The sequence below is a fragment of the Pezoporus occidentalis genome, unplaced genomic scaffold (assembly GCF_034315485.1).
Source record: "Pezoporus occidentalis ecotype Australia unplaced genomic scaffold, CSIRO_AGI_Poc_V1 ctg500, whole genome shotgun sequence".
In the NCBI taxonomy this organism is placed as follows: Eukaryota; Metazoa; Chordata; class Aves; order Psittaciformes; family Psittacidae; genus Pezoporus; species Pezoporus occidentalis.
The window spans coordinates 44,096-60,061 of NW_026915837.1; the positions used below are offsets into that span (position 1 = coordinate 44,096).

At 65.3% G+C, this 15,966-nt stretch overlaps 2 protein-coding genes across 2 annotated transcripts; one reads left to right on the forward strand and one right to left on the reverse strand.

The window, feature by feature from the left end:
• Positions 1–791: 791 nt before the first annotated feature.
• Positions 792–4,865, reverse strand: OS9 (OS9 endoplasmic reticulum lectin). The gene is made up of 14 exons (XM_062637111.1): positions 4,671–4,865; positions 4,201–4,377; positions 4,053–4,116; positions 3,892–3,968; positions 3,708–3,806; positions 3,193–3,394; positions 2,982–3,110; positions 2,812–2,897; positions 2,694–2,736; positions 2,519–2,607; positions 2,175–2,432; positions 1,854–2,088; positions 1,115–1,221; positions 792–1,037 (listed from the first exon to the last, which is right to left on the reverse strand). Exons 1-14 carry the CDS (start codon positions 4,836–4,838, stop codon positions 909–911), a joined length of 1,863 nt encoding a protein of 620 aa, XP_062493095.1. The 5' UTR covers positions 4,839–4,865; the 3' UTR covers positions 792–908.
• A 2,919-nt stretch (positions 4,866–7,784) lies between these two features.
• Positions 7,785–15,315, forward strand: B4GALNT1 (beta-1,4-N-acetyl-galactosaminyltransferase 1). The gene is made up of 10 exons (XM_062637112.1): positions 7,785–7,998; positions 9,757–9,909; positions 10,286–10,392; positions 10,485–10,522; positions 10,623–10,803; positions 11,340–11,441; positions 11,699–11,886; positions 12,688–12,828; positions 13,929–14,166; positions 14,965–15,315. Exons 1-10 carry the CDS (start codon positions 7,805–7,807, stop codon positions 15,177–15,179), a joined length of 1,557 nt encoding a protein of 518 aa, XP_062493096.1. The 5' UTR covers positions 7,785–7,804; the 3' UTR covers positions 15,180–15,315.
• The last annotated feature ends 651 nt before the right edge of the window (positions 15,316–15,966 follow it).

The window sequence follows — 15,966 nt, forward strand, 5'->3', positions numbered from 1 at the left end:
GCAGCACCCAGGGACCCATCCCCTCCCCGCTGTGGGTCCCTGGCCCCCGAACCAGCCCCTGCAGACGCCAGCACCCAATGGTGGCCACCAAGAGCCGGGGACATTCGGGGGCCACACGTTACAGCCCCTTCGGGAGGGGACAGTGGCCACATTGTGGGGGCCATGGTTGTGGTTGAGGACCCCGCAGATGTGCAGGGGGCAATGGCAGTGGTGGGGACACGAGCCGGGGGGGGGGGGGGGGGTTGCTGCGGCCACTGTGGGCACGTACGGGGCAACCACGGCCCGGGATGGGGAGAGCGCGGCCGCACACGGGGGAGTCCACGGCCAGGGATGGGGACACGGTGGGGTAGGGCCGAGGTCGCGGACGGGCCCTGGATCCCGGGGGGTCCGGTCAGTTCTATGGGTCCCGGTGAAGCAGGTGCGTCCCGGCATTGACCCGCCCCCTCCTCGCTCCCATTGGCCAGCACCAGACGAGCCCCCGCCCTCTCCTGATCCTGATTGGCTGCGGCGCGCCCACAAGCCCTCCCCTTTGCGCCCAGTCCATGGGGCGGGCACTAGGACCCAGCGAGGCCCTCGGTGAGCCCTTGGGGGGGGGGTACCGGACGGGCGGACACGGGTGGGGGCGCGTCACGGACAAAGAGACAGAGCCGGGGGACCCGGTTTATTGGTAAAAAGGGGGGACACAAACGGCTCCAGTGGCAACGAGGGACCCCCCCAAATCACCCCCTCCCCATATTACACCCCCACAAAATACCCCCTCCCCATATTACACCCCCACAAAATACCCCCTCTCCAATATCCCCCCCACCCCAAACCACTTCCCCACGTCACAGGGACCCCCCCAAAACCAGTCCATGGGACCCAGCCATGGGGCAGCCCCACAGCAGAGCACTGGGTGAGGGGGGGGGTCACAAGTCGGGGTCCTCAGAGTCCCCGGGGGGGGGCGGCTCACGGCGGCCCCCCCACACGAAGCGGTAATTGTCCTGCAGTGCCTGCTGCCGCCGCCGCTCCCGGTGCACCTCGGGGGAGCCCTGCAGCTGGGGGGGACACGGGTCAGGGGGACCCAGCAATGGGGGGACACTCATGATGGGGGGCCGCTCCCCCCCGCGCTCACCAGCACATTGAAGAAGATCTCCTTGAGGTTCTTGGTGTCCTCCTCTGACAGCCACCGGCCCTCGGCCTCATCCCCCCCTGCTGTCACGATCTTGATCTCGATCTTCCCTGGGATAAGGAGGAGGGTTGGGGGGGATGGAGGAGAAAGAGAGTTGGGGGGCTGGAGGAAGAGGAGGGTTGGGGGGGGATGGAGGAAGAGGAGGGTTGGGGATGGAGGAAGAGGAGGGTTGGGGGGGGATGGAGGAGGAAGAGAGTTGGGGGGCTGGAGGAGGAAGAGAGTTGGGGGAATGGAGGAGGAAGAGAGTTGGGGGAATGGAGGAAGAGGAGAGTTGGGGGGGATGGAGGAGGAAGAGAGTTGGGGGAATGGAGGAGGAAGAGAGTTGGGGGAATGGAGGAGGAAGAGAGTTGGGGGAATGGAGGAGGAAGAGAGTTGGGGGAATGGAGGAAGAGGAGAGTTGGGGGGGATGGAGGAGGAAGAGAGTTGGGGGAATGGAGGAGGAAGAGAGTTGGGGGAATGGAGGAGGAAGAGAGTTGGGGGAATGGAGGAGGAAGAGAGTTGGGGGAATGGAGGAGGAAGAGAGTTGGGGGAATGGAGGAAGAGGAGAGTTGGGGGGGATGGAGGAGGAAGAGGGTTCGGGGGATGGAGGAAGAGGAGGGATGGGGGTGCTGGAGGAGGAGGAGGGTTGGGGGTGATGGAGGAAGAGGAGGGTTGGGGTGATGGAGGCTCCCCCAGCCCCTACCTTCTGCCCGCAGCCCCTCCTTGGCCAGCAGCTCCCGCACGTCACTCTGGGGGTGGCCCTGGGGGGGTTCCTGGTGCCCGGACCTGCTCTTCCTCCCAGCTCCTTCCTCATCCTCCCTCTCGCCCCCCCTGTCCAACTTGTCCATCAGGCGGTTGAGGGTGGAAGCCAAGGACTTGGAGGCCCGGGTCCGGTCAAACTCGCCCTTCAGCCCCTCGGTCTCCAGCTCATCCTCCACCTGCAGGTGATGGGTTTAGGGGGCTCGGGGGGGGGGGGGGGGGGGGGGGGCAGCCCGGCCAGGGGGGTCCCAGCTCCCTCCCCCACCTCATTGATGATGTTGTCAAACTCCTTCTCCATCTCGGTCTTCACCTCCTCCTTCAGCTGCGCCATCTGCTCCCGTGGCAGCAGCACGGCCTCCAGCTCCTTCTCAAAGCCACCCAGGAGGTCCTCGTCGTCCTCCTCATCCTCTTCTTCCTCCTCTGGCCGCTCCTTGTCGCCCACTGAGGGCTCCTCATGGGCTGGGAGGGCCTTGGCCGCTGCCTCTCCCACCACCTCCTCCTCCTCACTCACCTTCTCCTTGGCCTAGAGGTGGAGGGAAGGTTCCCGTGGACACCCCTCAGAGGCAAGGGGACAGGCGAGGCCAGGAAGAGCTCCCCGTGGTCACCCACCTTTCTGGAGCTCTCCTTCAGCTCCTCGATGAAATGGAGCAGGTCCCCGAGGCTCCGGATCACTTTGAAGTGGATTTTCTTCCTCGGATCTACAAGGTGACCACAGCAAAGGACAGGCGGGGGGGCTGGGGCCGTAGCGGGGGGCACAGGGAGCAGGCGCCACCGCAGGACTCACCGGTCACTCGGCCACCAGCGGCCCTCGGGGATGGCTCCTCCGCCTGCAGGAGGAGAGGGGGCGATGGAGCAGGAGCCCAGCGTGGCTCCTGCACAACGGGACACCCAGGGGGACTCACCCTGGTGCTGTCCTGGTGGCCGCCATCCTCACCGGTCACCTCGTGGCCCTGCTCCTTGGCTGGGTCTGCTTCATCCCTCGGCGTGGCTGGTGGGGGGAGGAAGAGGAGGGGACGTGGGCCCGGCTGCCCCCCGCCACGATGGCTCCTTGGCCATGGGACACGGGCCCTACCGTCACCATGGGCCACCGGTGCCCCCTCGGGGGGGGTCCCAGGGGTCTCCACATCCCTCTCGCTCCACAGCTTCGTGTCCAACGTCTTGAGCTCCTCCGAGATCTCCTCAACCTTCCGCTTGGTGTCCGCTGGAGGGACACAAGAGGGGGACCCTCATCACCCCTGCGGGGTCCCACCCTGCACCCACCCCTGGGGGGCCCCACTACTCACAGACTTGGGCCCGGACGTACTGGACGTACTGGGCCGGGCTGAGCGCGGGCTGGCACAGGATGGGCTGCGGCGCTGCGCTGGGGGACGGCCGCAGGAGCGGGTGGTGGCAGATGCGGGGGGTGTGAACCGTGAGCACATAGGAGCAGGACTGGGGCTCATCCACACGGGCGAGGTGGTCACCAGCCCCCTCCTCACACAGGAACTGGGGGGTGGAGCCATCATCAACACCGTCACCATCATCACCATCACCACCACCACCATGATCACCACTACCATCATCATCATCACCATCAGCACCACCACCACCATCACCACCACTACCATCATCATCATCACCATCACCACCACCACCATGATCACCAGCACCACACCACCATCATCACCACCACCACCACCATCACCGCTACCATCATCATCATCACCACCACCACCATCATCACAACCACCACCACCATCCCCATCACCGCTACCATCACCATCACTGTCACCATCACCCAGTGCCGCTGCAGCCTCACCCGCACTTCGGCCTCGCGGGCCCGGCCAGTGAGGTCGCAGTGGGAGCCGTTCACGTAGCTCTGGCTGTGGTAGCGCTTCAGCCGGTGCTGCTTGGAGGCCTGCAGAGGGGTTGGAGCTGGGGATTCTCTGCTGGCTCGTACACGGGCTGGGTGCTGGCACATGCAGGTGGGATGGAGCCCAAACCTTGGCTGTTTCGTCATCCCAGTCGAACGCTGACTGATAATAGCCGAGGAAGAGGATGTCTCCTTTGATCTCCGACTCTACAGTGAGAGGCCAGAGTGGCAGAGGCTGGAGGCGACATCAGGGACAATTTGCCCCCCTCATCCTCCCTGTGCCACCGTCACCTTCCACATGGTACTGCTGGATGTGCTTCCCATAGCAGAACTCGTAGGTCCACCAGTCCTTGGTCTGGAAAAGATAGGGTGAACAGGGATGGGGGCCCCCAAATCCCACCCTTTGTCCCTAGGGCCCACCCCGTGCCCCAGAGCCCACCTTGACGAGGCAGGGAGCCGCTGCCATGGGCTGCAGGAGCTCGCTGACCCCGGAGCCGTTGTAGAGCTGCGCGTCCTCAAGGGGCTCCGGGGGGCTCCGCACGGCCGCCGCCGGGAGCCGGCACTCGTAGCGCTGCTTGAACTTGGAGGCCACCGTCACCACGTCCCCCGGCGGGCGCTGGGGGGGACACGGGGCTCGGGGGGGTCCTTGGAGGGCACCGGTGCCCCCCTCCCCGTGCCTCACTTGCCCCCAAGCCCACCCTGCCCAAAGGGGACCGAGCTACCGGGTTCCTGCCCTGTGGGGAGCCACCGGAGCCGCTCAGCGCCTGAGGGAAGGCCCGGAGCCCCCAGCCCCATGCCCGGGTGAACCACACTGGAACACGCGGTGTCCTCAGCCCGGTCCCCGGGCAGCGCCTCCAGCCCCGCGCCGAGCCCCACCGCCGGTACCGCCCGGGCCGCAGCCCCGCGCACCTGCCCGGCCAGCACGGGCTCGGCCAGGATCTCGAGGCCGTACTTGAGCTCGCCGAGCTCCTGCAGGTCCAGCGCGGCGCGGGCGCCCCGCAGCGCCGGGCCCAGCACGGCCAGGACCGAGAGGAGCAGCGGCCCCGGGCCCGGGCCCCGGCCCCGCCGCGCCGCCATCTTCGCCCTCCTCACCGAGCAGCTTCCGCCCGACACCTCCCCGCGCCCGCCCCCGCGCTTCGCGTTCCGCGTAGTGATTGGTCAGCGTGACTGCCCGTCTGAGCTCTGCTGTCTTCTATTGGTCAATGCGTCGTGGTGACGTCACCGGTGTTGAGGCCGTGGCCGCAGGGCGATGGCTCCTCCCGCGGCTGGCCGCGATTGGGCCGAGTCAGCGCTGGCGGCAGCCAATGGGGAGGCGGAGCGCGATGACGCAGGCAGAGGCGGGGATGCCGGCTCCCCATTGGCTGAGCTGGATGCAGGCGAACCCCGCGCCCTGATTGGTGGAGAGCGTGCAGAGCATCCCTGAGGGGGGATTGAGGGGAGGTGGGGGGCGCTTTGTCACGTGATTAACGGAGCCGGGAGGAGGGGGTCCGGCCCCGCTCCAGGGTGAGCCTCCCCCCTCTCCCCCCCCCCCGCGACCCCCAGGACCCTCCCCCCCCGCTCCCCAATTCCCAGCCCCCAATTCCCTCCCCAGCCCCCAAATCCCAGCCCCCATCCTCCCATTTCCCCTCCGGTCCCCCCCGCCGCAGGCAGTCCCGGCCCCCCCCGTTCCACCCCCCCGGGGCTCAATGGGGCCGTTGTTCTGCCCACGACTGGGCAGAGCCCGGCCTGTGGCACCAGGAGCCTCCGCCTCACAGGGGGGGCGGGACCCGGGGATAAACAGAGGGGGGGGCCCTATCCCGACCCCCGCCAGCCCCGATGCGCCGGTGACAGCGGCGGCCGCCTCCTCCCCGCTGTTTCCCCCCGCTCCCCGGCTTCCCGCCCTTCCCGGGGCTGCGGCGGTGCCGTTCCCAACCGGGGCCGCCGGGGGCGCCCTTCCCCCCCCCCCCCCCCCGCAGACACCGACCGACAACCCCCCCCCCCGGTGCCGGGACCCGCCGGCGGAGCCAGGTAGGGCCGGGGCCATCGAGAGCCTCCATATCGCTACAGGTCGAGGCGAGAGGGGGCACCTGCCGACATCTCCCTTCTCCCTAAGCTCCCACCCCGGCCTCCACATCCCCCGATCCCCGCATTGGCCGCATTGCCTGACCCCCCCCCAGTCTTTATCCCCCATTGCCTAACCCCCCAAACCTGACCCCGCCCACTCCTAACCCCCCCATTCCTGATCTCCCAATCCTGTTCCCCTATTCCTTGCCCCCCATTGCCAGACCCCTTCAATCCTGATCTCTCCACTCCTGAACCCCCAATGCTGCATCCCCAATCCTGTGCGCTGATTCCTGGCCCAGCGTTCCCAAACCGTCACAATCCTGACCCCCTCCATTCCTGATTCCCCGATCCTACCCCCCCATCCTGCCCCCCATTCCTCCCCCCCCATCCTGACCCCCCAGTCCTGACCCCCCATTCCTGACCCACCCTCCCTGCACAAAACCCCTGGGGGTGTCAGGGTGTGTCCCCTGGCCCTGACGCTGTCCCTATGTCTCCAGGCCGGTGTTGTGGGGGACAGAGCCATGAGCGTGAGTTGAGACCCCCCCAGAGACCTGCAGCCAGCCCGAGGTGAGACTGGGGATGCTGGGGGTGCTGGGAGCACTGGGGGCACTGGGGGGCAGTGGGAGGCACTGGGGCCACTGGGAGAACTGGGGGCACTGGGAGCACTGGGAGGCACTGGGGAACACTGGGAGCACAGGAATGATGAGGGGGCACTGGGAGGGGTACTGGGAAGCGCTGGAGGGCACTAAGCGGCACTGGGGGCACTGGAATTATTGGGGGCACTGGGTATCACTGGAGGCACTGGGAAGCACTGGGGGGCACTGGTGGCACTGGGGTCCACTGGTTAGCACTGAGAGCACTGGAATGACAGGGGGCACTGGGGAGCACTGGGGGGCACTGTGGGGCAATGGGATGGACTGGGAGCAGTGGGAGCACTGGGTGCACTGGGGAGCACTGGGGGGCACTGGGAGTACTGGGGGGCACTGGGAAGCACTGGGAGCACTGGAATGATGGGGGCACTGGAGAGCACTGGGGGGCACTGGAATGCACTGGGAGCAGTGGGGGCACTGGGTGCACTGGGGAGCACTGGGGGGCACTGGGGGGCACTGGGAGTACTGGGGGGCACTGGGAAGCACTGGGAGCACTGGAATGATGGGGGGCACTGGAGAGCACTGAGAGCACTGGAATGACAGGGGGCAGCGGGAGCAGTGGGGGCACTGGGTGCACTGGGGAGCACTGGGGGGCACTGGGGGGCACTGGGAGTACTGGGGGGCACTGGGAAGCACTGGGAGGCACTGGGAAGCACTGGGAGCACTGGAATGATGGGGGCACTGGAGAGCACTGGGGGGCACTGGAATGCACTGGGAGCAGTGGGGGCACTGGGTGCACTGGGGAGCACTGGGGGGCACTGGGGGGCACTGGGATGCCCTGGGAGAAGTGGAAGCACTGTGGGGCACTGGGGGACACTGGGAGGCACTGGGGGGCACTGGGAGCACTGCGGGGCACAGGGGAGCACTGGGGGGCACTGGGGGGCACTGGGGAGCACTGGGGAGCACTGGGGGGCACTGGGCACTGGGGAGCACTGGGGGGCACTGGGGGGCACTGGGATGCCCTGGGAGAAGTGGAAGCACTGCGGGGCACTGGGAGCACTGGGGGACACTGGGAGGCACTGGGAGCACTGGGGGCCACTGGGAGCACTGGGAGCACTGGGGGTCACTGGGAGGCACTGGGAGCACTGGGGGGCACTGGGAGGCACTGGGAGGCACTGGGGGACACTGGGAGGCACTGGGAGTGACAGGGGGGTGCTGGAGAGGCTTGGGGCACACAAGGACACTGTGGGATTCGCGGGGACACTGGGAGGAAGTGGGGAGGCAATGGGAGGTTCTGGAGGGTGCCGGGGGGGCACGGGGGGGGGTGGGGGGTGTCCGTGTACTCTCGGGGTCACTCGGGGTCACTCTGCGCCCCCTCTCGCCGCTGTAGCGCCCCCTGGCGGCCGCAGCATGCGTGGCGCGCCGCGCTCGTGCGCGCTGGCGGTGGGCGTGGCCTCGGCGCTCGCGCTGCTGCTGCACCTCTGGGTGCCCGCGGGCCCCCCCAGCGTGGACCTGAGCGGCCCCCCCCGCCTGCCGCCCCCCCCGCGAGGGCCCGCGCGCGCCTACCCGCACGTGCCCTTCCGCCTGCGCCGTGACGTCATCGAGTGAGGGCGGGGCCCACGGTTGGGGGGCGGGGGGCACAAGGGTGGGGGTTATTCATGGGGGGGGGGGATGAGGGCACCCATGGGTGGGGGGAGCCGTTGGGTGGTACCTATGGGTGGGGGAGTACCCGTGGGTGGGTGCACCCGGGGGTGGGGAGCACCTCAGGATGGGGGCACGCGTGGGGTGTGAGTACCCATGGGTGGGGGGACCCATAGACATGAGAACCTCAGGACAGCGGCACCCATGGCTGGGAGCAGCCGTTGCTTCGGGTGGCACCCAAGGGTGGTGAGTCCAGGGACCCAGGGATGGAGCACCCCGGGGCTGGGGGTGGAGCCATGGGGCTGTTGCGGGGTGACTGGGGGTGGTGGGAAGGTGTCAGCATGGGTGGCGAGGCCGTGCTGGCCCATGCTGCTCCATACTGGTCCATACAGGCCCATGCTGGTCCATACTGGTCCATATGGGTTCACACTGGTCCATACTGGTCCACACTGGTGCATGCGGGTCCACACTGCTCCATACTGGTCCATGCTGGTCCATACTGTTCCATACTGTTCCATGCTGGTCCATGCTGGTCCATGCTGGTCCATACTGGTCCATACCTGTCCATACTGTTCCATACTGTTCCATGCTGATCCATGCTGGTCCTTATGGGTCCATACTGGTCCATGCTGATCCATAAGGGTCCATATTGGTCCATAATGTTCCATACTGGTCCATGCTGGCCCATACTGTTCCATGCTGATCCATACTGGTCCATATGGGTCCATACTGGTCCATACTGTTCCATGCTGATCCATACTGGTCCATACGGGTGCATACTGGTCCATACCGGTCCATGCTGATCCATACTGGTCCATACTGGTCCGTGTTGGTCCATACTGGTCCATACCAGTCCATATGGGTCCATACTGGTCCATACCGGTTCATATGGGTCCATACTGGTCCATACTGGTCCATATGGGTGCATACTGGTCCATACTGGTCCATACTGGTCCATACTGGTCCATACTGGTCCATGCTGATCCATACCGGTCCATGCTGTTCCATACTGGTCCATACCAGTCCATACCGTTCCATACTGGTCCATACCGGTTCATATGGGTCCATACTGGTCCATATGGGTCCATACTGGTCCATACCGTTCCATACCGGTCCATATGGGTCCATACTGGTCCATACCGGTCCATACCGGTCCATATGGGTCCATACTGTTCCATGCTGATCCATGCTGGTCCATACGGGTGCATACTGGTCCATACTGGTCCATGCTGATCCATACTGGTCCATACGGGTGCATACTGGTCCATACTGGTCCATGCTGATCCATACTGGTCCATACCGGTCCATATGGATCCATACTGGTCCATACTGTTCCATGCTGATCCATGCTGGCCCATACTGTTCCATGCTGGCCCATACTGGTCCATACGGGTGCATACTGTTCCATGCTGGTCCATACCGGTTCATATGGGTCCATACTGGTCCATATGGATCCATACCGTTCCATACCGTTCCATACTGGTCCATACCGGTCCATACTGTTCCATGCTGATCCATGCTGGCCCATACTGTTCCATGCTGGCCCATACGGGTGCATACTGTTCCATGCTGATCCATACGGGTGCATACTGGTCCATACTGGTCCATGCTGATCCATACTGGTCCATACCAGTCCATATGGGTCCATACCGTTCCATACCGTTCCATACCGTTCCATACTGGTCCATGCTGGCCAATCGGCTCCGCTCCGCCCCCCGCAGGCTGCTGCCCGGGAACGGGTGCTCGTGCGCGGCGGAGCCGGGGCCGCTCTTCGGGCAGGGCCGCGGCGCCGTTGACTTCGGCAGCAGCTTCGGCCCCGGCGAGCGGCGGCTGCAGCAGCAGCGGGAGCGCGAGTTCCGCTCGTACCGGCAGCGGTGAGCGGGGAGCGCGGGGGGAGCGGGGTCACCGTGGGGCAGGACGGGACCTGCTGGGGATCTGCGTTGGGCAGGATGGGACCCCCTGGTCTCGTGTGGGGCAGGGTGGGACCAGCAAGGGTCACCATGGGGCAGGATGAGCACCTGCTATGGGGTAAGGTGCTATGGGGCAGGGTGCTACGGGGCACGGCGCTATGGGGCAGGGAGCTATGGGCAGGGTGCTATGGGGCTGGGTTCTGTGGGGCAGGGCGCTACGGGGCAGGGTGCTATGGGGCAGAGTGCTATGGGCAGGGCGCTATGGGGCAGGACGCTATGGGGCAGGGCGGTACGGGGCAGGGTGCTATGGGGCAGGGCACCCACTGCGCGCTCCCCACAGGGTGCAGTCTCCGGCCGATCGCCTCCTCATCGTTCGCGCTAACTCGCCCCTGGAGTACCCGGCGCAGGGGGTGGAGGTGCGGCCGCTGCAGACGGTGCTGGTGCCCGGTGAGAGGGGCCGGGGGCCCGGGAGGGCGCTGTGGGGCAGGGGGTCATGAGGCCTCTGCCCCACTCATCTGCGCCCATCTCCGGTCCCACAGGGCTCAGCCTGCAGGCGGCCAGCAGGGAGAGCTATGAGGTGAGGAGCGGGGGAGGGCAGGGAGGGCAGATCAAGGGCACACCGTGGGACACATCTCCCCATTGCCCCCCATTGCCCCCATTGCCCCCCATTGCCCCAGGTGAACCTGACAGCCTCCATGGGGACGCTGGCGGTGGCGGCGGTGGTGGAGGGGGTGCTGCTGCGCGGCGAGGGGCAGCCCCAGCTCTCCATGGCCAGCACCCGCTTGGACCACCTCAACCGGCAGCTCCAGTTCGTCACCTACACCAACACCGTGTTCCACCCCGACACCGCCGACATCGGTGGGTGCTGGGCCCAGGGGGGGCTCTGGGTAGGTGCTGTGGATGGGTGCTGGTCCATGGGTAGGATGCGAATGGGTGCTGGTCCACGGGTGGGATGCGGATGGGTGCTGGTCCACGGGTGGGATGTGAATGGGTGCTGGTCCACAGGTGGGGTGTGGATGGGTGCTGGTCCATGGGTGGGATGCGGATGGGAGCTGGTCCACGGGTGGGATGCGGATGGGTGCTGGTCCACGGGTGCGATATGGATGGGTGCTGGTCCACGGGTGGGATGTGAATGGGTGCTGGTCCATGGGTGGGGTGTGGATGGGTGCTGGTCCATGGGTGGGATGTGGATGGGTGCTGGTCCACGGGTGGGATGTGGATGGGTGCTGGTCCATGGGTGGGATGCGGATGGGTGCTGTCCATGGGTGGGATGTGGATGGGAGCTGGTCCACGGGTGGGCTCAGGTGGGTGCCGGCCCATGGGCTCAGTGGATGGGGTGGGGGTCCCCGCGGTGGGGGGGTGCCGGTGCCGCCCAGCGCCCGCTGCCCCTCCAGTGCAGTTCTGCACCCACGGGCACGAGGCCGCCTTCGCCATCCGCATCCGGCACCCGCCCGCGCCGAGGCTCTACGGTCCTGGAGACAGCGATGGTGATGGAGGTGACTGGGACTGAGCCCCAGTGCCCCCCCCCAGTGCTCTTAGTGCCCCCCCATGCCCTCAGTGCCTCCTGTGCCTTCCCAGTGCCCCCACCAGTGCTCTCCCAGTGCCCCCCCCCATGCCCCCTCTGCCTCCCCAGTGCCCTCAGTGTCCCCCCAGTGCCCCCCAGTGTGTGCCCCAGTCCCTTTCCCCCCATGGCTCTGTCCCGTTCCCTGGGGGGATCCCCTCCCCACGGCTCCCAGCCCTGCCTGCCCCCCAGGTTACAACGTCTCGGCGCTGGTCACCATCGCCACCAAAACCTTCCTGCGCTACGAGAAGCTGCGGGGGCTCCTCTCCAGCATTCGCCGCTTCTACCCCGGCGTCACCGTGGTGGTGGCCGACGACAGCCCCCGGCCCGAGCCCCTCAGCGGGCCCCACCTGGAGCACTACGTGATGCCCTTCGGCAAGGTGCGGGCTGTGCTCCGCCAGGGGTGCCATAGGGTGCTGTGGAGAGTTGTGGGGTGCCATAGGGTGCTGTGGGGTGATGTGGGCTGCCATGGGGTTCCATGGGGTGCTGTGGGATGCCATGGGGTGCTGTTGGGTGCCATGGGATGCAATGGGGTGCCTTGAGGTGCTGTGGGTGCCATCAGGTGCTGTGAGTGCTATGGATGCCATGGGGTGCTGTGGGATGCCATGGGGTGCTGTTGGGTGCCATGGGATGCAATGGGGTGCCTTGAGGTGCTGTGGGTGCCACCAGGTGCTGTGAGTGCTATGGATGCCATGGGGTGCTGTGGGATGCCATGGGGTGCTGTTGGGTGCCATGGGATGCAATGGGGTGCCTTGAGGTGCTGTGGGTGCCATCAGGTGCTGTGAGTGCTATGGATGCCATGGGGTGCTGTGGGATGCCATGGGGTGCTGTTGGGTGCCATGGGATGCAATGGGGTGCCTTGAGGTGCTGTGGGTGCCATCAGGTGCTGTGAGTGCTATGGATGCCATGGGTTACCATGGGGTGCTGTGGGATGCCTTGGGGTGCTGTTGGGTGCCATGGGATGCAGTGGGGTGCCTTGAGGTGCTGTGGGTGCCACCAGGTGCTGTGAGTGCTATGGATGCCATGGGTTACCATGGGGTGCTGTGGGATGCCTTGGGGTGCTGTGGACGTCATGGGCTGCTGTGGGGTGGACATGTGGCGAGCATGGGGTGGCTGTGGGGTGCCATGGGTTTACCATGGGGTGCAGTGGGGCAGGCGTGGGGCTGACGCTGTCCCCACAGGGCTGGTTCGCGGGGCGGAACCTGGCCGTGTCCCAGGTCACCACCAAGTACGTGCTGTGGGTGGACGACGACTTCATCTTCACGCCCCGCACGCGGCTCGAGAAGCTCGTGGATGTGCTGGAGAGAACCAGCCTGGACCTGGTGCGGGGGGGTCCCGGTACCCGGGGCGGGGGGCCCAGAGGTGCCCTGGGGCTGGGGGGGCTGCGGGTGGGTGATGCAGGAGCTCCTGGTCCCGCAGGTCGATGCCGGGGCTCTCGAGTCCCAGCCCCATCCCAGGGTCTCGGGTGCTGCTCTCAACCCATTCCCGGAGCTAGCGGCAGGGCTGCTGTTCCCATCCCAATCCTGTCCCTGAACCAGGGTTCGGGGGCTGTTTCCACCCTGTTCCTGGTGGCCAGAGCCAGTGCTGGATCTTGGGTTCAGGTCCCATTCCTGGTTCCTGTTCCCAGTTCCATGGTGGTTCCAGTACCAATGCCGGGGTCCAGGTTCCTGTTGCCGGTGCTCGTGGGTCCCGTTCCCATTCCCATGTCTGTTCAATTCCCATTCCCATGTTTGTTCCTATTCCCATTCCTGTTCCCATTTCTTGTTGCCTTTCCAATTCCCATTCCCATTGCTGTTCCCATTCCTATTCCCATGTCTGTTCCAGTTCCCGTTCCCATTCACATGTCTGCTCCCATTCCCTGTTCCCTTTTCAATCCCCGTGTCTATTCCCATTCCTGTTTCCATTCCCATTCCTATTCCCATGTCTGTTCCCATTCCCGTGTCTGCTCCTGTTCCCTTTCCCATTCCCGTGTCTGCTCCCATTCCCCGTTCCCCTTCCCGTGTCTGCTCCCATTCCCCGTTCCCCTTGCCGTGTCTGCTCCCATTCCCATTCTCTGTTCCCGTTCCCATTCCCATGTCTGCTCCCATTCCCTGTTCCCATTCCCGTGTCTGCTCCCATTCCGTGCTCCCATTCCCGTGTCTGCTCCCGTTCCCTGTTCCCATTCCCGTGTCTGCTCCCATTCCCATTCCCGTTCCCATTCCCGTGTCTGCTCCCATTCCCATTCCCGTTCCCATTCCCGTGTCTGCTCCCATTCCCCGTTCCCACTCCCGTGTCTGCTCCCATTCCCCGTTCCCATTCCCGTGTCTGCTCCCATTCCCCGTTCCCATTCCCCGCATTCCCCGTCCCCGGGCGGTTCCCATTCCCGTGTGACCGCGCTCCCCGTCCCCGGGCGGCTCCCGCAGTGACCGCGGTGCTCCCGCAGGTGGGTGGCGCTGTGCGGGAGATCACCGGGTTCACCACCACCTACCGGCAGCGGCTCTCGGTGCGGGCGGGCGGCGCGGGCGGGGACTGCCTGCGGGCCCGGCCCGGCTTCCATCACCGCCTCGCGGGGTTCCCGGACTGCGTCGTCACCGACGGCGTCGTCAACTTCTTCCTGGCCCGGACGGACAAGGTCCGGCAGGTGGGGTTCGACCCCCGGCTGCGGCGCGTGGCGCACCTCGGTGAGCGGGGGGAGACGGGGAGAGACAGGGGACGTGTGTGGGACAGGGGGATGTGGGGATAGGGGATGTGGGGTTATGGGATATGGGGATGTGGGGTTATGGGATATGAGGATGTGGGGATAGGGGATGTGGGGTTATGGGATATGGGGTTATAGGATATGGGACATGGAGATGTGGGATATGAGGATGTGGGGATAGGGGATGTGGGGTTATGGGATATGGAACATGGAGATGTGGGATATGGGGATGTGGGATAGGGGATGTGGGGTTATAGGATATGAGGATGTGGGATATGGGGATAGGGGATGTGGGGTTATGGGATATGGGGATGTGGGGATAGGGGATGTGGGGTTATGGGATATGGGGTTATAGGATATGGGACATGGAGATGTGGGATATGAGGATGTGGGATATGGGATGTGGGGTTATAGGATATGGGATATGAGGATGTGGGGTTATAAGATATGGGGATATGGGCATATGGGGATGTGGGATATGGGGATGTGGGATATGGGCATATGGGGATGTAGGATATGGGGATGTGGGATATGGGCATATGGGGATGTGGGATGTGGGGTTATAGGATATGGGACATTGGGATGTGGGATATGGGGATATGGGATATGGAAACATGGGGATGTGAGATATGGGGATATGGGATGTGGAATATAGGACATGGGGATGTGGGGAGTGTGATACAGGGACATGGGGATGTGGGATATGTGACGGGGGGACATGGAACATGGGGATGTGGGACACGGGAACATGAGCTGATGGGGCTCCTGTCCCCCCCCAAAGAGTTCTTTATTGACGGGCTGGGGGTGCTGCACGTGGGCTCCTGCGAGGACGTGGTTGTGGATCATGCGTCCAAGCTGGCGCTGCCGTGGCGCCGCTCCGAGGGGGAGCGCCAGTACGCGCGGTACCGGTACCCGGCGGCGCGCGACGACAGCCTCAGCCTCAAGCATCGCCTCTTCTTCTTCAAGAACCGCTTCAAGTGCATGGCCGGCAACTAAATCCTCCCCTGGCCACCCGCGGGGACAGCCAGCATGGGACACCCAACGGGACACCATATGGGCAAAGCTATGGGCAAACCCATGGACCACCACCCGGGGGGGGGGAACCATCATGGGACACCCTATGGGCAAAGCTACAGGCAGACCCGTGGGTCACGCTATGTGCCACGCTGTGGGTCACACTATGGGCCACCACCCGGGAGGGGAGCAACCATCATGGGACACCCAATGGGACACCCTATGAGCAAACCCATGGGCCACCCAATGGGGGACATCCCAACGGGACACTCTGTGGACCCACACATGGGCAACCCCATGAGCTGCCACCCCAGGGGCAGTAACCTGTATGGGACACCCCACTGGCCACCACTTGGGGGACACCCCCATGGGAAGCTGCCGCCATGGGTCCCAACCTGAGGGGCACTGCCCATGGGCCATCACCCACAGGCACCCCAATGGGCCACTCTTTGGGGGGGGGACACACACAGGACGGGACAACCACCATGTGCCATCCCATGGGTTACCCCATGGACAACCCCCATGGACCACCCTATGGATCACCCTGGGGGGAGGGACCAGCCCCATATGCCACCCCATGGACAACCACGCGGGGGGGTGACAACCCCATAGGCCACCTCCATGGGCCACCCTATGATGGGCCACCCCCCTAGGGGGCCCTATGGGCCACGCCACGGGGGCGGGCAGCCCCATGGGTTACCCCAGTGTCCCCCCACCTTCCCCTGTGCCCCCCCCTCCCCGTTTTTAGCTCTTTTCTACTGGGTGGGGG

Coding starts and splice junctions, on each gene's coding strand:
- OS9 (XM_062637111.1), bottom strand. CDS start 4,838: ATGGCGGCGCGGCGGGGCCGGGGCCCGGGCCCGGGGCCGCTGCTCCTC. Junction 3,807..3,891: donor GGGATGACGAAACAGCCAAG/GTTTGGGCTCCA, acceptor ACCCCTCTGCAG/GCCTCCAAGCAGCACCGGCT. Junction 2,089..2,174: donor TTGACAACATCATCAATGAG/GTGGGGGAGGGA, acceptor CATCACCTGCAG/GTGGAGGATGAGCTGGAGAC.
- B4GALNT1 (XM_062637112.1), top strand. CDS start 7,805: ATGCGTGGCGCGCCGCGCTCGTGCGCGCTGGCGGTGGGCGTGGCCTCG. Junction 9,910..10,285: donor TTCCGCTCGTACCGGCAGCG/GTGAGCGGGGAG, acceptor CGCTCCCCACAG/GGTGCAGTCTCCGGCCGATC. Junction 14,167..14,964: donor GCGGCGCGTGGCGCACCTCG/GTGAGCGGGGGG, acceptor CCCCCCCCAAAG/AGTTCTTTATTGACGGGCTG.